The sequence below is a fragment of the Diuraphis noxia genome, unplaced genomic scaffold (genome assembly GCF_037042655.1).
Source record: "Diuraphis noxia isolate RWA-SAM2 unplaced genomic scaffold, SU_Dnox_SAM2 contig0007, whole genome shotgun sequence".
Taxonomy (NCBI): Eukaryota; Metazoa; Arthropoda; class Insecta; order Hemiptera; family Aphididae; genus Diuraphis; species Diuraphis noxia.
Window position 1 is genome coordinate 1,103,305 of NW_028301717.1, and position 25,679 is coordinate 1,128,983.

The 25,679-nt window shown below is 30.3% G+C and overlaps 1 protein-coding gene across 1 annotated transcript in view; it reads left to right on the plus strand.

The window, feature by feature from the left end:
• The window catches only part of LOC149054363 (pickpocket protein 28-like), a 37,239-nt gene that overhangs the window by 4,829 nt on the left and 6,731 nt on the right, over positions 1–25,679 (plus strand). Inside the window, exons 2-5 of the mRNA XM_089230348.1 lie at positions 439–623; positions 23,896–24,129; positions 24,221–24,327; positions 25,134–25,296. Of these exons, the coding sequence (XP_089086474.1) occupies positions 439–623; positions 23,896–24,129; positions 24,221–24,327; positions 25,134–25,296 (689 nt within the window). The remainder of the gene's footprint in view (positions 1–438; positions 624–23,895; positions 24,130–24,220; positions 24,328–25,133; positions 25,297–25,679) is intronic.

The window sequence follows — 25,679 nt, forward strand, 5'->3', positions numbered from 1 at the left end:
TTTTATGAAATCGCGTAACGATAACAATTTATCCTCGAACCAGGTATATGTGTATCTATTATAATATAAGGTATTAACAATCAAGATAACAACATACAATGTTTTTGGAAAAATTGATTAACCATGCCTTATGCAAAATACGACTTAATTGAAAAATAAAATATTTGTTTCAAAATAGAATATCTCTATTAATATATCATTAAAATATCATCTCTGTTCAGAATCGTTTTTCGTATACAATGATACCTGTCCTATCATTGCATTCAAATTTAACCTACCCTAGTCAGAGGTCCACCCCACCCCCTAATGTACAGCAGAGCGACATCCACTTACCCGCTTTTTGTTTTTATTATTGTTAATGGGTAGGTATCATTATTTACATATAATTATTAAATATTTTATTTTTAATTCTAATATTATGTTTATCTATACTTGTAGAGATCATATTTCCCGTACGGAGCCGTCAAAGATGAAAAGTCACCGACGTATCAAGAAAATAATCTCGTGCATCAAAAATATAACAAGCCCGAATCGCCCATGTTTGAATTTAAGACGTTTTGCTCTATGACCAGCTTGCACGGCTTCTTTAATTTTGTGGAAAACAATTTGAATAAGATTGAAAAGTAAGCAAACAATTTTGATTATGACCTATATTATGATTTGTAAACGCTTACGTCACAATATCATCACAGATTATATGAACTACCTGTATATAGGTGTGATTATCTTACCCATATTTTGTTGAGATAACTACACGCAATGGCATAATTTGGTTTGGCAATAACACGATTGCGTATAAAATTGTATGCAGCGTAGTCAAATAAACTAATTTCATACCTACCTAGTATTAATAAATAATATAATATAATATAAAATAATAGACTGTTCTCAATAAAACAAATAAAATTACATAATGATAAATTAAATTGAATATCGTTGTAAGATTTTAAGTATATTTTAACCGTTATCTATCTATATGCTTAAAAGTATACTGCTAGCAGAATTACAGGAAACGAATTTAACACACAGTTTGAGACATATAAGAGGTAGGATTTTTAACGGGCTACGAAGTGCACGGGTTCAGCTAGTAGTTAATAAAAAAAATTAATAGTAAAAAAACGATATTTCGTTATACAGTGGTCACCGCTTATTGGAGTCACTTTGGGACCCGACAATTTGAGTCGATGAATCAATAAGGCGAATGACTCAAAAAGTTTTAAAAATGCTTAAATTTAAAAACGTATTTACTTAAAAATATGTATTGAGATTCAAGGTATGTATAAAAATAAAAATCTAGCTATACGCAATTAAAAATTAAATTAAATAAATAAAATACATACATAATTAATAAAATAAATTAAATTTTTTTGCTAAAAATCCATCTAATGTTGATTGGATTTTCCCTTCTTCGACCAACTTCATAATCATATCTTCATAAGATTTATGTTTCTCGAATACGTCAAAATCATCTCTTTGCTGAATCCCTCTACGTAAAATTTGAAGCACTTCTAGCACATTTATTTTGTTTAGTTAATGGTGGTTTCTCATCAGGTTCCTCTTGGTCGCTATCACCAGCCACATTCTTTTTTAGCTGTTTTGACTGTATTTCACCACATATATCTTCCTCAGTAACGAGTTCGGTAGTTTGGACTTCTTCGACAATATTTATCCATTCATTATAAAGTTCAATTGATAGGTCAGTGGGTCTTTCGACAGGAGCTTCAACTTCTTTTGGACTGAGAATGAAACCACCGTGTCGGAAAAAATTACGTATTGTGATTTTACTGACGATATTCCACGCTTCGTAGGCTAAATGTTTGAATTTCACTGTAACCACATCAGCCGTGCAGTTATTGACTAGTAATAAAACATCATGACGAAATTCATTGTCCCACTTGGTCAGCCATTCGGTGAAAATTTCTTTTGTCATCCATGCATTACTGTTTGCAGTATAGTCTACCGGTAGATTCTTAACACCCTTGAAAACCCGTAAGTTGTAAGCATAAGTGTGCTCAGGTAATGCCCTGAAATTAAGTCCAGTTTCATCCGCATTGAACACACATGACGGAGGATATTTGGCAATAAGAGATGGCCATTCTGAATTAATCCACTACCGTGCACCTACATAGTCAGCTTCTCCATGTTCCCCGTGTGGCTTAACGAATGAAATGTTTTCGCGTTTCTTCCATCGGTGAAACCAACCTTCTGTTGCCACAAAATCATCTTAACCCATTTTTTCGCGAGACATTCTGCTTTTTGGCGCAACAGTGGTCCTGGAACTCGGGCATCTTTTTCTCTGGCTTTTGTGAACTATTGTTTCAAAGCTTTTTCAACTTCTTCTTCTTTACCGACCCTTTTTCTTTTACGATTTGAATTCACATTTTCTGATGATGCATTTTCAATTTCCTATCGACTTTCAGCATCCTATCTAGTAAATAAACTTTAAGACACGTTTAACTTACATGCTGCTTATCGCTGGCTCATTTTCGGAAGCTCATCATATTTTTTAAGAATATCTAATTTTTCTTTCACGCTCAAATCACGTCGTTTGTTCATTGTAACACGAAAAATAAAAAATTTTGGACAATATAAACGCAGACAACACATTGAACACAACGACGTCTATTCATACACTACCTGTCGTATTAAGTGACATTGACGACTGCTTGGTTTATCGTGAAGAAAGTAATCTAAAAGATACCGACTTATTTATAACACGTTTGTTCAATGTATGTACATATTTTCTTTATTTATTTAATTTTTGTATATGTGTGAATCGGGACCAGTCGTTTTGAGTCTAATAGGCGAATGAGTCAATTAACCGTGAGTCCAATAAGCGGCGACCACTATTTTTGATATCAAGTTAGATAGTAAAAGCGATAAAAGTGATAAAACGCAATGTATTTACTAACTTTTTCTAATTCACTCGAATAGTCATGTGCAAAAATATACAAAAAAGGAAATCTTACAGTATCAACAAAAAATTATACCTATATATTATTGCTGTAATTGTACGGCATTGCGTCGGCGTAATCGGCCTATTTACTTAATCTATAGATTTATAATTTACTCGATAATTCGATTGACAAAAATATAATTTCATAAAATAAGACATATTTTAGCAAAATAAAATGTTTAATTTGAGTTATTTGTATCATGAAACACATTTTTAGTTTACTCTGTTATTATTTAAGCATCTCATAAGAAATATACAAATGCTATAAAATCCTAACCCTGGTCATATTCATATTATTGGGAATATACATATACCGGTCACCGGTATGAAAGTTGGTAACAACGCTTAAAACTTCGTACGAAAAAATCAGGTAAAATCGTACGGAATCGTGTTTTACCTTTTCGGTATTGCAAACCTTTTATTACGTCCTTTGATGATCTCAATCATTTGATACAAAAAAATGTGTAAAAGAGTCATTAAACAAATTTCCATAAGTTTCCGAAAAAATGGCGATAAAATATTGTTGAACTTTTATCTAAAAGTAATTCTGAACTGGTTATGTACAAATGATATTTAGCAGGTTTTGAAACTATCATAATTCATAATATAAAATATAAATCAATATACTATATGTATAGTATATAATAACATGATAAATAATATATTCTAGTGAAAATTAAAAAACTTACCAATATGAATATTTTCGGTGTTGCAAATGCTACACTTACACACCAAAATTACGCCACTGCTTACCCGGAATTCTCTGAGATATTAAATGACATAGCAGCGTTAGTACAATAAATTTAGATTTCTACTAGATATATGAAATTTCCTCGGCAGACCTTTGGTTTTCCATATAATATTAAACAAAAATCGTTTCAATTCAAAGCCCATATATACGGGTATCTCGGTGAAGAAAAAAAAAATTTTCAAAATCGATCATAAAACATTTATACCACAAGTAGACGTGGAAAAATAAATCAATTAATGTCATGTTTGAAATCCATACCTATTATTACAATAATATATTGTATACACTATACATCATATTCTGTTTGATACATACCAATAAATTAATAATGATATTTATTGAATAATACTCGATGTAGGTACAGTGTATAGTAACACGTCACCTACAACAGGTATCAGTAGTCAAGGATGATGTTTGGAAGGTGACTCTTGAGTTAATTTAACAACGTGGAATTCTTCTTAGTTAGATTATTTGATTATTTATTTTGACAGAACATATATTTATTTATAAACATGAAAGCTGAATTTTAGTTAACAAGTTAAGTATTCTGAATGACTAGAATGAATTCGGTTTGACTCGAATATTTTCTAAGTTCAGAATATTATTTATTCGAATTTTTCTAAGTCCAATTTAATTAATTTAAAGAACAGACTGGCGTGAAGGTGCTCTGGCTAGTCTGGTTGAGTTGCGTCTGAATACAGGCCGTTTCGGGGTCCCTTATATAGTGCTACCCTCTACTCCCCATAGTCTACTCGTTCTTGTCGCTGCTCTTACGGATGTGGTATAATTATCTAGACTGACGGAAATGTTACTCACCCACTTGAAAGCCAAATGTGCATCCCGTGCAGCTGCAGACCTCGATAATTTATATTATTATTATGTAAAAATATATATTATGATATTATAACATTGGTTCTTGGAACTTTTATATTGATGTATACCTTGTGTACCCCTATCAATGATCTTTTATAGTCGTATGACCACATGATTTCGTGTTTCCCTAATGTTAATGATTTCCACGAAATGCTGTCTCTTTTACATTTACAAAGTTCATCGCACCCTTCCCTAGCTTGATGCGGCTGGTACCTAGTTGACAGTAAAATATAAAATGCGGGACGCTAGTCCATAGCACCTCCCCTCTAAAAAATTGATTTATGTTTTTAAAGACAGAAATCAATCAATCTGTGTACAATATGGTTATGTTACAATAATATTTTTAGAGTTCAAACAACTTGTTTACAATACAATTTTCATTAATTTTATATTTTATGTTTTACATTCATTATTACTAGAGGTCGGATTTTTATGATTTTACATATTTGTTTCTAGTCTATGCAGTTAAATGGGAGTGAGAAATCTTTACGATTCATGAAACACAAAATTCATAGGAAAAAATTTATTTTGCATAAAAAAGCATATTTTATGGGTTAGAGAATATTTAACACGTTAGAGAATATTTGAGAATATTTTTATAATATCGGCATATAATGAATATATTTCACGTTTATCAGCACTTTGATAGGTATAATAATGTTCACCAAATAATTCTGTTTATAAATAATAAATTTCTGGGTTTTAATAAAAATTAATCGTAGGTTATTTTGTTAGCCAAAATAAATTTAAACTGAATTTTTTTTAATATTAAAAGAATATTTTGCATATTTAAGGACATAAAACATCATATATCTGGTATTTTAAAAGAATATTAAGAGAATACCTATATACCTATACCTATACCTATATTGCCTAATTTATGCGACATAAAAACATCATATTTTAAGGATTTTAAGAGATTATAAATCCGACCTCTAATTATTACATATGCATGAAGCATTTACAATTATATATTATTACATTTCATGTTTGTCATTTTTTATTACAATAGTATTTTTATTAGTACAATAAAATATATATTTTCGTATTACAATAAGTCTACGATTTTATTTATTACATTAAAATATGTGGTTAGTATTACAATATATATTATATTTCCTTTAATATGTTAGTATATATTTGGTTAGTGTTAGTTTTTATATTAAGTGCTACTTACTCTTTTATATAATATTAATTCCCATAATCCCATATGATTACATTAAAATATATCATTCCCATATGTTTACTTATTTCTATGTGGTATATAAAGTGATTAAATAATACATTTTTTTTTTAATATAATTAACATGATTAATATAATATGAATATCTTATGTCTAATATCATCCCTCACCATTCTAATATGTATATGTTATTTACTTAAAATAACATTTAATTATTAATTCTTTATCATTATCATTATTAAATTCATTATTAAATCCCTTATATCTATAATATATATATATATATATATTATTGTCCTTTATTTTATTTGTTATTTTATTTTATTATTTTTGAATTTTATTATATATAATATATTCATGGTTAAAATTAACTTAAACTAAATCTTATATTAACATATATTATTTTTGTTTTTATTTTACATTTAATTCCTCCGTATTTGTTAAAAGTGTTTTTTAGATTATCGTATTTCACTTTCCTCGCCATAAAATCAAAGATACACTTCGTCAATTTTACATCCATTCTTGGATCGTGAGCATACGTTAATCTATGTTTCTTATTACAAACCATCCCGTGTGTTTCCTCTAAATTCAATAGTCTTCCTGTTTTATTGAATGTACCTATTTGGTACTCAAAGATCGTCATTTTTGTGTTTAAATTTTCTAACAGTATGCTGAAATTGCCATTGAATTTAGTGTCATAACACGTTATGTTTAATACTGGGAACCTATTTATATTTAATCTTTTTAAAATGTTTAAATCTGAACTTCCGTTCCAAAGTACTATTACATTGGATGTGTCACCTTTCGAGATATTGTTGTATATGCATGCCTGTGTCAATGTATATAGGTATGTATGTATGTACTACGTATATATTTATATATATAACGCTCAATTGTGTTGACTCAGGATAAAATGACTGTGTGACTGATTCGGTTCTCACGATGGTCTACGTGACCAAAAAGGCTGGGTCAGCACATACTGAAGGCCTCGGACGGACCGTTGCAACGCGCCCCGTCTGTTGGTAGGCAGTCGAGTCTGGTCAAAAGAGTGAGTGACACCCGCGTTACTCGGCAGAGCATCTTATAATTTGTATAGCAGAACCTCGTATAGTGTCAATCAGATCCTCTCGTAATATTAGTATTTTAATATTCATTTCTTTAGTGTGTAATTCATTTAAATATTTAGTTCTTTAGTGTTTAAGTCATATCAATATTGATTTATCCAGTGTTAAGTTCATAAATCAGTAATTATAATATAATATATATACCTATAACCAACACCTGTGTTACTTCATTTGACACTAACAACTAAGATAGACCTCACACGACGGTACACCACACTTCAATATAATTCGTTTTTTCCAATTCTATTACAAATCTATTATTCCTATTCCTACAATTAAAATAATTTTTTATGTCAATTTTACTTAATTCAATTTATCTTAAATTTATTTATTTATATTTGCTCATTATTATCGTAAATTTTTTTTTCATCATTTTTGTGTACCGTCACTTGTTTCCTGTTTCGTGAAATAATTATATTTTCCGTGTCTAACACGTCTAAAACTTCATATGGTCCCTTCCATAAAGGACTCAATTTATTTTTTTGTGTATTATCTTTAAGCAACACTAAATCTTTTACATTATGATTTGCGTTATGCTCTTTTTTATCGTATTGTTTTTTTAAATTTTATTTTCCTATTAATTAATCTTTCCCTAGCAACTTGATGTGACAATTGCATTTTGTATTTTAAATCATAAATATAGTCGTCATAATTATATCTAGGTTCCAGATTACACTTTAATTTAACTGGTATATCGATTTCTCTCCCGTATACCAGTGGCGCCGAACCCTATATTAAGTTCGGGCCATGGCCCGACATATTTTGAAAATTTAAGATAAGGCCGCTTCATATTGACCATTTTCCTCTCCACGGTATGCCATTTTTTCCGATATTAAGATGTTGGGCCTCTTGAAATATTTTTCGCCCTACTAGATTTTTAGGACTTCGGCGCCACTGCCGTATACTAACGCATACGGCTGATATAATTTGTGGCAGTGTGTTCCGTTGTGTTATACACAAACAATGCGTATGGTAATAATTTATCCCAGTTTTTTAAATCTTTATCTACGTAATGTCTTAGATATTCGGCTAGTGTTCTATGTGATCGTTTTAAACTACCGTTTGTTTGTGGATGGTAAGGACTCGAATTTATTTTAAATAATTTGCATACTTCCGCGAAAATTTTACTAAGAAAATCTGTACCTTGATCTATCAAAATTGTCTGGAAGACCGTGGGCATAAACAAATCCTTCTACGAAAGCTCTTGCTACATTATTTGCTGTATGATTTTCAAGAGGTACTGCTAATGAATATTTCGATAAATCGTTCATCATTGTTTAAAATATACGTACTTCCTGTTTCAGTGGTTAATAAAGGTCCTACAATATCTAAAAATATTTTTTCAAATGGTTTAGTACTTGTCGTAGTAATGACCATTGGACTCCTATGGTGTTAATTTGTATTTTTGTTCGTTTGACACGAATGACAATTTTTTATATATTCTTTTATTTCTTCCTTTAAATTTGGCCAATGAAATTGTCTTTTTATCTTTTTTAATGTTCTGTTTATTCCACCGTGCCCCCTAATTTAGAATCATGAAATTGTTTAAAAATTATTAATTTTTCTTCTCAAGTATATCATTCTAATTTAGAACAAATTATTATTTCTATATTTGTATTACACTATTACGAAATACATATCGAATCATCGATCTAATTTTATCCCATTCTAATCCATCTTTCCGTCCTAGTTGGTTCATAGCTAGTTTACTTAAATTGTGTTTCTCACAAAAATATTTTAAATTTAACAATGCTAAATGCATATTTTCATATGTTGTTAATTGTTTTTCTTTAGTTTTTGTTATTAAAAATATTACATACCTATTTTCGTATTTAAACTTTACGACATCGCCTAAATCTTTATTTGCTTTTAATATCTTATCCTTCCCAAATTTTTTCTTTAGTTCGTCATTAATTCCTGATTTTAAATTATAATATTTTTCTATCTCTGATACTATATGATACTCGCTTGGTGATTCTAATAATTCACCGTCTACTTCTTTTACTTTTTATTTGTTATCATTATCGTTTCGAATTTTTCTAAAAATGTTGCGTAACTTTCTTCTTTAATTTCGTTAATATTATACATTCTGCTTAATGCGTCTACGTTCGAATTTTGTACTCCCGTTTTATATCTAATTTCATAATTATATTGTTCAAGTTCAATACGCCAACTCGCTAATTTGGACAGTGGATCTTTTAAATTAAATAACCATGATAATGGTCTATGATCAGTAAATATCATAAATTTTCTGCCATATAGATAAGGTCTAAATTATTTTACTCCGAATATTATTGCTAAACATTCTAGCTCTGTTGTTGAATAATTTAATTCTGATTAGTTTAATGTTCGTGATGCATAAGAAATTGGTAAGTCACTCCCTATTTTGCCTTGTGATAAAATTTCCCCAAGTGCTTTACCACTAGCATCGGTTGTAAGTATGAATTCTTTCGTAAAATCTGGGTATTGCAAAATTGGTTCTGAACAAAGTATTGTTTTTAATTTATCAAAAGCTTGTTGGCATTCATCATCCCAATTAAATTTTACGTCTTTCTTTAAAAGATTTGTCATCGAATTAGCTATAGAACTATAATTATTTATAAATTTTCGGTAGTAACCGCTAAGTCCTGAAAAACTTTTAATTTGTTTAACATTTTTCGGTGTCGGAAAATTCATAACTGAAGTAATTTTATTTGGATCTGGTTTAATTCCATGTTCTGAAATTATATGTCCTAAAAACAAACATTCCTTTTTAAGAAATTCGCATTTATCTGGTTCTATTTTTAAATTATAAATACGTAATCGTTCGAATACATCGATTAATTTTTGATTGTGATCATTCAAATTTTTTCCATATATAATTATACGAGACATTTTATACCTATTAAACCTGCCATTACATTAGCCATAGCCTTAGCAAATGTACTTGGTGCGGACGCGAGTCCCATACTCATATACGTTTATAATGATAATGTCCTTGACTTGTCGAAAAAGCTGTAAGTTCTCTAGAATCTTTAGCTAACGAAATTTGGTGGTACCCACTCTTTAAATCAACTATGGAAAATAGCTGGCACTGTCTTAATTGATATAATATTTCCGTAATATTTGGTAAAGGGTGAAATTCATTTATAGTTGCCACATCATTGAGTGCTCTAAAATCTATAACTATTCTAAATTTTTCTTTTTCTGACGTATCAGATTTTTTCTTTACTAATCATAGTGGTGCATTAAAAGGACTCATAGATTTTTCTATAATATCATCCCGTTCCATTTGTTCTATTTGTTATTGGATTACTTTTTGTTGTGAAAAGGGGATACCATACGGTCGTTTGTGAATAGGTGGAGTGTCTTTAGGTATTTTAATTCGGTCTAGACGTTTTGGCGCCGCCGTTTTGTTGGCGCCAACTAATATTTCTATATAATATTTAAAATTGCAATTTTGTTAAATATTCCAATTAATTTGAAATGAAAATATAGTAAATAGTTAGTTGTAAAAATCTACTTAAAAAATTACTACAAGATATTGTAAAAATATAAATATAAATATAATATAGTAAAAAATTAAATAGTTATTGTAGCAAAACATGAATTTTGATATATTTTAATAATTCATAAATATAAATGATTACATTTAATCCAAGACGAAAAAATGTCAATCGACAATAAATATTGCACGTTATCTATTGCAACTGTAATAAAGTATAACGATAATTATTCAGCTTTAAAACTGTTCATTAAATCATACCTAAATTTTACCTAATGAACTTTATTTTATGAACTCAAATCAGTAGTCTTATACGCATAATATTTATCTGTTAATAAGAATATTTTACGCTGCTTAATTCATATTATATACCCATGAACAGTGGCGTACCCAGGATTTTCGAATGGGGGGGGGGGGGCTAAATCATCTATATCGGTATTCGGTACCATAATAAACTTAACGTTTATGCTTTGCTTATACTAGGTCATTGTTACTAAAGGTAATACGTTGTATTCAATACGGTTTTTTAGAAATATCAAGGTTTGTACTTTGTCTTTTATAATATAAAATGTATTCCAAAACACGGTCAATGGGGGTGGGCTGAATCCCCCTAAGCCCCCCCCCCTGGGTACGCCACTGCCCATGAATACCTTTATATAATATGCTATTTATATATATTCTTATGAACTCGGATTATTATTATTAATTATTAGTATGGGCATCGCCCATTTGCGCCAAAAAAAAAAGGTATATTTTTTCAGGCAGCCTATTTCAATTTGCGCCAAAATTACCTAGTATAATAAATTATATAATAAAGTAATATATTTTTTTCTCAAATAATAATCAATTAAATAGTAATTAATACAATTTTATTTAAATTATAGTTAACTATACGAATGTTTTTAAAATAATAATCAATATTAGCAGTATAATACACATTTCTTTGAAACAATATTCAAAATAAATACAAATTGTTTTTAAAAACTATATACTTATTATAGTTTATTACTAACTATTATAATTTATAAAAAATAAGTAATAATAGTTAATATTAGTACTTACATATTTTTTATTAATTATAATAAACTAATATATATTTTTTTACAATCTTTTCTTTTTATGATAATAATCTATTAGATATACAATTGTTTTAATCAAATTTAGTCAATAATATGAATGTTTTTATAATAATTATCAATAATACACTTATTAAACAATAATAAATAATTAGTATAGGTGTTAGGTATACACACTTTTTTTTTAAACTATAGGCTATAAGTAATAAAATAATAGTCAGAACAATTTTTTTTTTAATATCAATGAAATTAATTATAATAAGCGAAAATAAAAAAGATTATTTTTTACATAATATCTTTCCTAATCTTTATTGTAATTAAATGCAACTACTTGTACATATTCATAACGCGTTAATTTTTCGTTTTTATAATTGGAAATACAACCGCCAGAAAATAATCAACACGAAAATCAAAATAGCGGGGTGGTGAGGAGCGTGTGTCGTTCAGTGTCGGTCAGAGAACTCCCTCTACTGTCGACCGGTTCGGAGTCTCGGCGGATCGACCGTTCCAGGCGCGCTTATCGCGTGTCGGTGTCGTCCGTCGTCGATTGGCGGTTGAAAAGAGAAGTAATTGCGCGGGTTTCCGCGCAAAGGCCGTTTGAATTCAAACGGCTATTACGCGGGCACGCGTCATACTCCCCCCCCCCAAACCGCTAGCGACGGCGGTGTTCCAGCCGGTACCGGTGGAGTTGTGGCTTGTTCGGTCGCGTCGTGGTTGCTAGTCGCGTTTTGTGTGTAAGCGGCCCACAGTACCGGATCCCGTTGAAGCTGCGCCGTCTTCATCCACTGTACTCGTGCCGCCGTGGTGATGTAGGTTGCCTCCTCCGCGCTACCGTCCTTAGGAGGTGGTGTAGCTGGTGGTATGTCTTCGAATGCGGTGGTTCCACTGGTTGTCGCAGTGTGGCCGTCCGCCATTCGGACGTTGTTTGGTGTTCCTTGTGGGGTGGGGGGAGGGTGATTTGCCGTATTTACAGGCTACTGTCGGATTTATGTACGTTTCTGCGGTTGTGAATATAATAGGGCTGTTATGAAGCCTGATGGAAATTCGAATTCGACCGCGAGGGTCTAACAAAACTTCATTTAGATCGAGAAAAGTTAAACCAAATGTAAATTTTAACCACTTGTTATTCTTATAAGCTGAAGTTAAACCTAGTGATTGAATTTTCCTGTACCAAGCTTGAGTCAAGTGAAAACGACAGCCTATAATTTCGGATAATGGCCATACTGATTTCACAGCGAGATGTATAGCTAATTCGAAATCAACAGTGACATATTTTGGTTTAAACATTAAACTGAAATTTTCCATGGCTTTATTTTTAATATATGATAAAGCAAGTTGATACGTTTCTGTCGATTTATTATTTAAAATACAAAATACTAATGGTACATAATATTCATTGATAAATCCATCATGAATGACAAAAAATTGAACAAAATATTTTGGACAATACGAAAAAGTCCTGTCAATATATATCGTTTCTGATTTACATAAAAAATTTAAATTTTCGTAACATGTAAATATAATTATGTTAGATAATTCGTCATTAATAAATAAAAAATCTTCATTTTTAGAAGTGGTGATATGCAGATCGTTTAATGCTTTATGCACATCAGATACAGATTTAGGATTTGAAGGAAGAGATTTTTTACGAGCATAGTAAATACTTTTTCGTATAGCGGATTTATCAGATATCGTGAAATCTGTATTAATTATGTGGTTATTCATTTCAGTTAAAATGATTTTCCTAGGACGAATCACGAATACTTATGTCTTCGACAGCCACCCGCTTACATGCTGTAGTTACATTTTGTCGTGCAATTATTGTACATTGTTCGTGATTATGCGAATCTATAAAATTTAATTTATAATTTTACGACGTGTAATTTAAGTGATTTTTTTAGTATCAGAGTAATATTGCGAAAAAAGTAATTTTCTTTATAATATATTACTTAGGTGAATTAATATTTATATTACATTTAACACATTTTATTGAAATACAAATTAATGTTTGCAACATACCATGCTTTTTAATAATTTTTCCATCTTGAATTAATATTTTTGCTGGACATATTTTATTTGAACAACGCCACCGTTCAACATTTTAAGCAGATATATACGCCAAAATATACTTATGGCCATTCTCAACAACCATTTTCTTTCCTCTTGTGCTTGTTGTGAACTCCATTCTTATAATTTATAATTTAAATAATTATCGTAACGAATGTCTGATGAAATATGAAATCACACTGCGATCGTTCTTTTGACGAATAACGATACTTATATATCCGGTAAACGTAGTACCCAGATCGTACAACATAATAAAACTGATATAAAACTTGTTTGTTTATCTTTAGACCCAATAATATAAAAAGCTTTAAAATCTATAGACTTATAAAAATAACTTTACTATACCTTACAGATCTTCAAAATATAAGAAATAACCAAGTCGTTAATTTAAAATGTTTACGCAGGTAAATTTGGCGCAAATAGGCTGCCTGAAAAAATATACCTTTTTTATTTTGGCGCAAATGGGCTGTACCCAAAACGAATTAATTTTTTTGGCGCAAATGGGTAACACCCCAATAGACAAAACGCCAACGTAATAATTGGAACTCTTACAGTTGATGAGCCGGGTAACATTTTTTTGTTGAATTCGGAAGAATTACAAAAAGCAAACCATTCCACAATTTTTAAGCTTTTTGACCAACCATTGAACATGCTCTGGCCACAAGGTGTAAAATACGATGAAGTGATTTTATTTGTAAGTGACGCAGCGCCTTACATGATTAAGGCCGGTAAAGCAATTCAAAATTTGTATACTAAAGTAATACATGTTACTTGTCTAGCACACGGGCTTCACCGTGTTGCTGAAGAAATAAGAAACCAGTATAAAAACGTCGATCAACTCGTATCCAATGTAAAAAAATCATTTCTTAAGACACCTTCACGTATTCAAATATTAAAATCTGTTGCACCTGATATTCCATTACTTCCGCATCCTATTTTGACCAGGTGGGGTACACGGATATATGCGGCTTCATACTTTCATAATGGCTACAGAGATTATTATCCAAGAAGCCCAGTCCAAATTCATCATCCTCAGCGATAAACTAAGTTCGATAAAAAGCTTACAAAACCAATTAAACCCCTGCGACTTTGCAAATAGAATCCAGAACAATCTCAACAAAGCTTCCATTTTGGGTAAAGAAATCACCATCATGTGGATACCTGGCCACTCGGGAATAAGAGGCAATGAATTAGCCGATGAACAAGCCTCTATAGCCATTAACAGCAACGAAACTTTACTAATAAACCAAATGTCATATGCTGACTCAGAAAAATTCATAAACGAAGATACTATAAATAAATGGCAATGACTCTGGAACTTACAAAACACTAAATTAAACAAAATTAAAAGAGACATCCACCGGTGGATGGACCCAAAACTCACCCGGAAAGAGGAGACGGATTTGTTTAATTTAGTGCGTATATACTTATATAAGTGTATATAAATATATTATACATTTGTTTATTTTCGTTGCGTGCGTTTAACTAAAATCCATTAACCATTGCTATGAAATACAACATGGAAATGATACTGCTGTAGTCATATACTCATCTATATATATGTATATACAAGTTGATTCATGAGGCGTAAAACACTCATTATTTATAAAAACTATTTACTTTTTTCAAAATTTTAGATACATACTGTTCTAATTTTTTAATATTTTTCACCCTTATATTTATTAGGTTAACCACTATCAACTTTTGATTTTTCAATGGCAACCTATATTAAAAATATCATAAATTAATAAGGCTATATTTTTAATAAATTTTCATTTTTCGTTAATCCGTTGACGAGACATAGTCTCCCATAGTTGGATAGTTTTGGAGTGGTGTTTGTCCTGTGTAAATATGTTTACCTATTTTGGGGCACAACTTAGTCTTAATTATCGTACTTATTGAATTTATTTGAAAAGTGTATTATGTTTTACACTAGAGTGAAAAATCCCAATTGCTGCGGCCGCGGTACTGACATGGTATAACACATTTATACACAAACACCACCCCAAAACCATCCAACTTTGGGAGACTATATCTCGTCAACGGATTAACGAAAAATGAAAATTTAAACGTAAAAATTCATTCAAAACATAGCCTTATTCATTTATGATATTGTTAATATGGTTGCCATTTAAAAATCAAAATTGAAAAAAGCGGGTAAGTCGTGGATGTCGCTCTGCTGTACAGTGGGGTACTGTAATGGATGGGATTACATTTGAATGGAATGATAGGTATCATTGTATACGAAAAACGATTCTGAACGGAGATGATTTGTCAGTCTAGGATTTTTTTTCACCACTTCCTACACTAGTGACACCACTGATCCACGCGGTATCCGTCCAGGACCGCCACAACTTCAATGAACAGTTTTATAAATCGCATCCTAATATTTTTACATTTTTAGAAATTTTAATTAAAACAGTTCAAACAGATGTTTATATTAAAATCAACAGTTGTGCTGAAAATATACCTAACCCTCGAAAAAATTCACAAGTTAAAACCAGATTAAAAAAAACTTTAAAAGCAATTGAGAATTATAAAAACGAAAAATTAACGCGTTATGAATATGTACAAGTAGTTGCATTTAATTACAATAAAGATTAGAAAAGATATTATGTTAAAAATAATCTTTTTTATTTTCGCTTATTATAATTAATTTCATTGATATTAAAAAAAAATTGTTCTGACTATTATTTTATTACTTATAGCCTATAGTTTAAAAAAAAGTGTGTATACCTAACACCTATACTAATTATTTATTATTGTTTAATAAGCGTATTATTGATAATTATTATAAAAACATTCATATTATTGACTAAATTTGATTAAAACAATTGTATACCTAATAGATTATTATCATTGTGAGAATTCGGGCATTTTACCTACCGAAAACCACCCACGACAAAAGGGGAACACTTCTGTCGTGACCTAGGAGCCGCACCGCGTGATGACCCGAAGGCCAAGTCGGTGGAGCTCATAGGCTTTGATACACGCAACGGCAAATTAATGCCGAGGATTTATATTGGGGAAAAAAAATGTAAAATAAATAATATTAATAAAAAAATGTGACAAAATATAAGGTAATCATACAGTTATATTTTACACGGTTTTAAGAAAAGGGTGTGTTTTAAACAATATGAATAAAATAATATAAAATTATGTAAATGGCAAGTGCAATTCAATAATATATAATATTTGGCACATGGGAAAGTGCACAAAGTACAGGGAAAAAATATATAAGATAATGCTACGGCTCCGACAAGCGGTTACCGGCACGGAATGATAATCATACGTCGGTATGACGCATTATACATTTAGATGTATTAAAGGAAACGACCCACGGCTCCGCAGGACGGTTACCGGGGCACCTCTGAGGAAAATCTGAGGATATAAAAAACTAAGGTGATACATAATCAAAATGAAAAAAGGGGAATGTTGGGGGAAAAATAATACTTGGTGACGAGTGCTTGTACTGAGTTGATGATGTTTGAGATGGCTTCGCCCGCCTCGGGCCTATGACGTCACTTCATCCCATCATGGTGGTATTCCGCCGATGGTGAAAACAAATAACAAAAAGTTTGAGTCCGGGAGACGTGTTGCGAGAGCCAATGGCGTTGAGCAGAAACAAAAATCGAACACCGGAGATCGGTCATCGATAGTATACGTCGGTGGCTGGTTGTAGGCTGTTCCGGCGTCTCGATGTTCTTGGGTAGGGGGTTGGTCAGTGCGTCGCGTCGGGAACTTTCGTATAATATACATTAGTGGGAAAACAGGTTGCCCTGTCCGTATACGCCAGCGGCTACGACCGCGACGCCCGACAACAACGGCGGAGCGCCCTCTGCGACATCGATGCGATGGACACTACATGTGGGGGAGGTCAGGGGACTAGTATTACATAACAGTGTTTTTGTCATTATAATATTTAATGAGCGCATGCATAATAATAGAGATTATGGAAATACTATGAGTTAATAATAAATGGACGTGGACATATTATAAGATTATAATAATGATATTATGTAATATTCTAATAAAAAGCGTCAAAATTCTGTGGCGTTACATCATAAAAAGAAAAGATTGTAAAAAAATATATATTAGTTTATTATAATTAATAAAAAATATGTAAGTACTAATATTAACTATTATTACTTATTTTTTATAAATTATAATAGTTAGTAATAAACTATAATAAGTACATAGTTTTTAAAAACAATTTGTATTTATTTTGAATATTGTTTCAAAGAAATGTGTATTATACTGCTAATATTGATTATTATTTTAAAAACATTCGTATAGTTAACTATAATTTAAATAAAATTGTATTAATTACTATTTAATTGATTATTATTTGAGAAAAAAATATATTACTTTATTATATAATTTATTATACTAGGTAATTTTGGCGCAAATTGAAATAGGCTGCCTGAAAAAATATGGGATCACCCGAGTTGCTTCCCGTAAAAAAGGTATACACGAATTGCGTCCCAAAAAATACAGGACGCAATTCGTATATTTAAATCAGGGGTTCTTAAATAACTAACAAAAATAAATAACAGTTATAAATATAATATAAGTCAATCAAATATAATAAACAAGTAAATAAACGTTAAATCGCTTAAATCCAATACAAATTAATATAGTCCATAATATAGGTAATAAATAAGTTAATTAATAAATAATAATAATAATGTTGTCAATAAAAATGTCAGTCAAAAATTAGGTTTATATTTATTAGATAAGCTTTTTACAAAATCTAACCTTGTTATTTTATTTTCATTTAATTTTTTGATTTGATTTTCAAAAAATAAAATATTGTTTCGGCGCGGTTTCCTATATTGACGTACAGAAATTAGCGAACTTCTTATTAACATAACACTATCGGTTTGCATTATCTTTAAAACATCTAAAAATATATAAATATTTGGATGGGAACTATTAAAAAAACTATTAAATTTTTTATGAAAAGACTCGCACGCGTTTGTCGTTCGCTGTAAACTTGAACTCTTTTCTGCCCATATTGATGGAGGGAAAAGTGATTCTTCTGAAATATAATTATTGACTAAATAGTCAGCGAAATCTACAACTTTAGAATCAACTGGTTGTATTTCTGATAATTCAAATGAAAAAAATCACCAACTTCCTCTGGACTCAAAAACGATAATCCAAAAATATATGATAGATAGTTTCCAACGTCTCCATTCAACCCATATTCTTTAGCTAAGCCCAGTTCTTGCATCTTTCGCCACCACGATTGTCCTAGGTGAAACCTGCACCCTTTTATAAGTGTTTCTGGCCAAATTTTCTGAATTGCCTTATGAATAGAAACTTCAAAGTCAACATAAATTATATCAATTTTAAATTCTGGACACACTTTTGAGCATTCTAAATCAATAGCTTTAAATGCTTCAGAGTAAGTAATTGTTTGTTTATCTTTTAATAAAAAATATACTAAAGGAACGTAATAATTGTTAAAAAGGCCGTGAACTGTAAATAATTGGCAAAAAAATTTTGTACAATATTCAAACGTGCCATCAACATACACTGTTTTAATTTTACTTAAAAACTCTAAATTTGATTTACATGTAAACATTACTATACCATTAATAGAATCATTTAAAAACAAAAAAGGTTCATTTTCGTTTGTAGTACAGTTAAAATATTCGTTGGCAATTTTGGTAGCTGTTCACTACGAGATCGATATAAATTATTTTTTATATAGCGAATATCGGTAATTGTTAATGTATTTTTAACACTGATATCAATACTTTCTTTTAAATGTCGATGCATTAGTTTAGCTGGTCTTTCATATAACTCTTGTGTACCTTTTCGTTTAAGAGAATTACTTACAATTTGCCGAATTATAATTGCTTCAGATAGTGCATCGTGGTTGTGGGCAGTATCGCTCACGTTAAGTAAAACATGATCATTCTCGTTAATTTTTAAATATGCTTTACACGTTTTCACCGTACATTTCCAACTTTGAATATTATTAGCCAAACATTTATGGAAACAGAACTTATAATTATCAATTATTTTCAAATGCTTTTGTTTTTCACTTATAATATTCTAAATAATATATAAAAACTAAACAGTTATCACAGCTCACGTAGGTATACGAAAAACTAAAAACTGAGTAAGAACGAAGACCGAACTGCAGTAAAAGATATACTAAACACAACAATATTATTAATAGTAGATACTGTACCCACCTAATCAAACATTTTATATCAGCTTGGTAAATCCAAAACATTGCGAAACTAAATGCTATATAGTATATACACATACATATAATACTACGTATACAGTTAAACAGTCGCGTTTCACAAATTATTTTGTATTGTATTAAATACCTCGACTTTAGCTAAAATAGTTGTATAAATGAATAAATTCAACAAAGTTGAAAAATCCCAAAAATTGCACTTAAAACTTTTAGATTTGAATTATACTATTAAAATAACTACTAAAAATATACCTCGGAGAACCCCTGAAAACGGAATAAAAATTCTACTACCTATCCAATATAGTGGGACGCAATTCATGTATACCTTTTTAACGGGACGCAACTAAGGTGCCTCGAAAAATATACCTTTTTTATTTTGGCACAAATGGGCTGTACCAAAAACGAATTAATTTTTTTTGGCGCAAATGGGCGATGCCCGTCTATTGAGACCCAAATTTGTTTTCCGTTGACACATTTTTTAATATTTTCTATTGTTTCCAAAAATATGTCGTCAATATAACCTTTACGGAGAGTGGCTTCTTTCGGTATGTCTTTTTTGGTGTGGAGTTCTAAAAATTCTCGAAAATGTTTATTTTCTAGTTTATAAAAAGGTATATTGGCCGACAACATCGCTTTGCATAAGTCTTTATTGAAATCGTTTTTTTTTCTGAAAGAAGTAGATACAAGTTGTTGATTTCTTGTTAACTTAAATTGTTGTCGGCTAATATTCTGAATGTATTTTGCTGTTTTTAAATGTTGAATAACAGTGAATCTCTTCTCAGCACTAAGTCCTTAATGTCACACATTTTACAATACAAGACGGATTTATCTGACGAGAATATTGTTTCACCGAATTCTTTTACAAAATCGTTAAGCCGATCATAAGGTTTTGGTTTATGTTTAGGCATTTTTTAATTAATTTAATACGAGTTCACTCGAAAGAAAAAACACGGCACGGAAACAATAAAGTATGCACAACACTAACGCACAACACTAACTGTCAACTTTTACTATTCACGGCCTACGGGACCGTATGGCCTCTATCTACAACTAGTCATAATATAGTCTATAAAATGTTATTTTGGTATCATTATCAGGAATCACGCGTGTGGTGTACCGATAAGTAATAATACATTTATAATTTATAGTGATCGCCGATCGACTTATACTCCTTCATATAAATAATTGTCAAATGTGCACTTATAAAATGAAAAATGGTCAAATATGCAAAATATGCAACTATACATTTTAAATATAAACTTGTATTGCTATGAAACAAATTTCTATATTACTTAGCTATGTTTTTGGTGATTATTTAAAAACATGCAAACTCCTAGAAGTCCCGAGCCCTAGTAATGTATATTCGAATATTCGAATTCGAATAGTTCTATCGTAAATAATTCGAATATTCGAATTCGAATAGTTCTATCGTAAATAATTCGAATATTTGAATATTCGAACATTCGAATATCAGTATTCGATGCTACAATACCTAATAAAATTGTTTTATCCGTTTTTCCATGGCAAGCTTTTTATACTATTTATTATTAATAAGTAATAACTAATTGTATGTCAATGATTAATCGACCTAAATACGAAAATAGTTCTCATCTTGCAGGTACCTGTTTGTAGGATTACGTCACAGATGCGGTCGGCACAGTAAGTAGCGGTCAATACCTTTTTGGTGGCACTTGCGGTCACTATATTTTTTTACATATTTGAACTGGTTTTGACAATACTGATAAAATAATAATAAAGTTAAAGGTAAACTATATTAACTTTCCTTCGCATTTTTACAGGCTTGGGACTGGCAATAAATGTTATTCGTAATAATACGTTTTGTCTACAACTGATACAACTAACCACATACGTACCTATATCGAAAAATATCATTTTCCCATCGTAATCGCAATATAATATAATTATAATTATCATCGCATCAACATCGATAACGTTGTACCAATTTATATATAAAATAACATAAAAGAAGGAAAGTTTGATTTTTAATATATTATAGGTTTAACTATTATTATTATATCAGTATTGTAAAAACCAGTAAAATTATGTAAAAAAAAATAGTGACCGCAAGTGCCACCAAAAAGGTATTAACCGCAACTGTGCGGACCGCATCTGTGCCGATACCGTTTGTAGTTAAAATTTATTTATTTATTTTTTATTTTTTTGTTTTAACTTATACATTATTATTAATAGGGAATAATTTAATTATGATATTCCAGTATTTCGCACAATTTTTATTTTTGTATTTTAATAAGTTGCCCTATCAAATAGTAAATATCGCTGGCTTCGAATCCACTTCTCGCAGGACTTTATGCACCATATACCTAATATTATTATTAAACGTTTTGTGTTGCGCGAAAACTTAGACGAATAATTTTCGTTACTTATTATATTGTAGCATCGAATACTGATATTCGAATGTTCGAATATTTGAATTATTTACGATAGACCTATTCTAATTAGAATATTCGAATAATTCCCATCACTAGTGTGTATTATGTATATAAAATTAAACTTTTATATAAGTATATACAGATAATACTACAGATCATTTTAGCGTAACGTCTAACAAATTGTGTGTGAGAAAAATGGCGGAGACCTTATATGCTTTTTGAGAGAAAGCCAAATGGAGCACCTAAAAAATTATGATAAATAAATTTATATTTTTTTACAGATATTTTATAACAATGTCAAAATTCGAAACACATTGAAATTAATATACATATACACTATTAATATTTACAACGTATGATCGTATAATCGAATGTAGACGCGAAGAATATTATTACCGAGATCGTACAGATGATTATGTCGTCGAGAAAATAGTAAAGTTTATTATGTAGATAAGGCTTAAATGGTATAATATACAGTATAATATAAATAATTAAGATTTTGATGGTGTCATCATTAATAATAAAAGAGTAACTATCATTACAATTTACAATAGAAAGAGTCAACTGCAGCATATTAAGTAGATTACAAAAAATTTACTACGACCTCGTTGTTTTTCATTCATTAAAAACAGCAGTAATATTCCTAAACAGATTATTGTTTTGTAATTTATTTATTAAACCATTGGAACTCACGTTTTAGAAAATTATTTAAATGTCGTCATGTTTTTTTATTAGTTATTCCAGAGGTTCTCAAACTTTTAAGGCCAGTCCTCTCCCCATTTTGGTCAACCCTAGACATGAGCGCCTCTCATGATAATAATTTTAATAGCGATTGTTATTACGCAAATTTCACAAATCTTTTTCTGTCCTACCAATACAATGTTGATTTTTAAAATTTCTTGCGCCCCTACCCCTCTATAAAGCTTTCGTGACCCCCGGATGGTCGCGGTCCACACATTGAGAACCTCTGAGTTAATCTATTGAATAATATAAGATCTTCACCTATTTTTATTTTAAAAACCTATTTCGGCGTAGGTACCTACGTATAACCCTAATACTGGCTAATACCCTATAATATGTATAAGTCTTTCACCTCTTTGCTCTCGCATGACGAGTTGGTCTTAAGGCCACGATTTTCAGATTTTATCACCACTGCGGATAGAACCATATTACCAGTGCACCTATTTATATACATTTAAAAAAAATTATATTTTATTATGGCCCTAGACCAGGGGTCGGGAACCTGCGGCTCCGGAGCCGCATGTGGCTCTTTAACTAGCAACCTGCGGCTCTTTGGATAATTATCAATATATCGATATCCGTAAAATATAAATTATATTATACTAAATAATATTATATTTGTATAAACAATAATAATAATAATAATATAAATATAAATAATAATGAATTAATGAAATAAAGTTTTCCATATTTTCTAAATTTAAGACGTATTATTATGTTTTTATTGCCTACTAAAAAAAGGTTGTTCAAACCTGCAGTGTGGCTCCTGGATACCATAGTTTTGTATTTTTTTGAAAAAATGGCTCTTTCCTACGAAAAGGTTCCCGACTCCTGCCCTAGACCCTAGTATCTATAAAATATTAGGTACATACCTACATTATATCGCTGCCGAAAGATTGACACGGAATCGCATTATAACCATATTTTTTTCGTACCTATAAATAATTATTAATATATAATATTATTGGAATACGGTATAACACCTGAAAATATAATAATATTATTTCAGATTCTTTTGGACCATTATCTTGGTGGCCATATACATACTATGCGGTGTGTCCATTTACTTTTTGATAACCATGTTCTCGGAGATGCCAGCAATAATATCGTTAGACAATTCGGTTTCATCAATTTGGACGATTCCGTTTCCGGCAGTTACCGTGTGCAGTGCAAACAAAATCCGCCCATCCGTTTTTAACTATTCGGATGTTGATATTGCGAACAACAACATCAACGAAGACGAGTATATTATACGAGTTTTCTATTTACGCATAATATTATATCCGTGAACAAAATAATACATTATTCGATATCTTATGTGTTTTTATCGACAGATTAATTCGGAACACAATGTACGATATTTGTGAAAATAAACTAATGAAAAAAAAATGGAAACCGTATGAAGAGTTTCTAGACGGTTCCTTTGTTTCGCAAGTTCTAAAGGAAAGTATACCATTATTATTATTGTTATTGTTATTATCATCCAAATAGTGTCAAACGTTTTTATTTTCCTACAAGTTTATGCACTTAGTGTATTTATTTAATAGAACATGTGCAGTGTGCATTCGTACAGTAGGTACCTATAATCTATATACAAAACAAAAACATGATGAACAATGTGATGACGAGTTATGAGTTTATGACATAATTCTCCAATCTAAGAAATCTTTATATTAGATATTGTTAACTTTTTCAATTCTTGTACAATGTTTACAATTAAGATTTATATTTAACAAAAAACTACTGAATTATTGGTATATGAAGTATGAATGTATTTCGAAATTGTCAATCGATTTTAAAATATTATCATTTTGATCAACTGCAGCTCTTTATCTACGGCTGACAATATTATGATCTATGAGAACTTATATAAATTAAATTATGATAATAATAATAATAATAATATTATATTCCAGTTGAATATAATGACGTTATATTTTATTTTCTCGGTTGGTTTACAATAATTACATTGGTCTTATATTGTTCTAATAATTGTATAGTTGTTTAATATCAATTAATATAAGTTATTGAACATCACACTTATCCGGGTGGTAACACTTTATAGGTTATAGGTTAGGTATATGCATCATTACTTTACAATTACTACATTTATATTGACTTTCACATTTGACTTTAATGAACAAAAAAAAAAACAATGACAAACCCAACGAAAATCAGCAATAATATTATGATGTGCGTATTGACAACTATAAATTTTAATTTAATTTTTGCATTGGTCGTGTTAGCAGAATCTGTCTTTTCCATGTGAAGAAGTAGTCAAGTCATTTTTTTGGTTACGGTCAATAGAAAACGATCCCTGCAACGTTCTGTTTCAAGAAACGTTCACGTCGTATGGCTTGTGTTACTCATTCAATATGATGCCGATGAAGGATTTATTGAACGGCGTGGAGTAATATAATATGAAAATAATATACACTAAGCATAAGAAAATTTGACCAGCTCTCCCAAACTAAAAATTTAATACGAGATTTCTCATAAGTTTGTGTCTACGTTTATCAAAAAAAAAATATGTCTATATCCGAAAAGTTGAATTAAACTTTTATGAGCATTTGAAGTCAAATTGTTACAACATAATTGGATGTTCACTCGATTCTCGATTGTTCTTATGGAACTATTTTCTTATTATGTTGTTATTAAAAAATGAATAACTACAGATACTTGTAATCAGTGGCGGCTTGAACTTTTTTCCCTCGAATCGCGTTTAATATTTTTACGCCACCAACCCTAAAATTAGGGCTCAATAGTGTATTCATAAGTAAGTAACCTTCATAA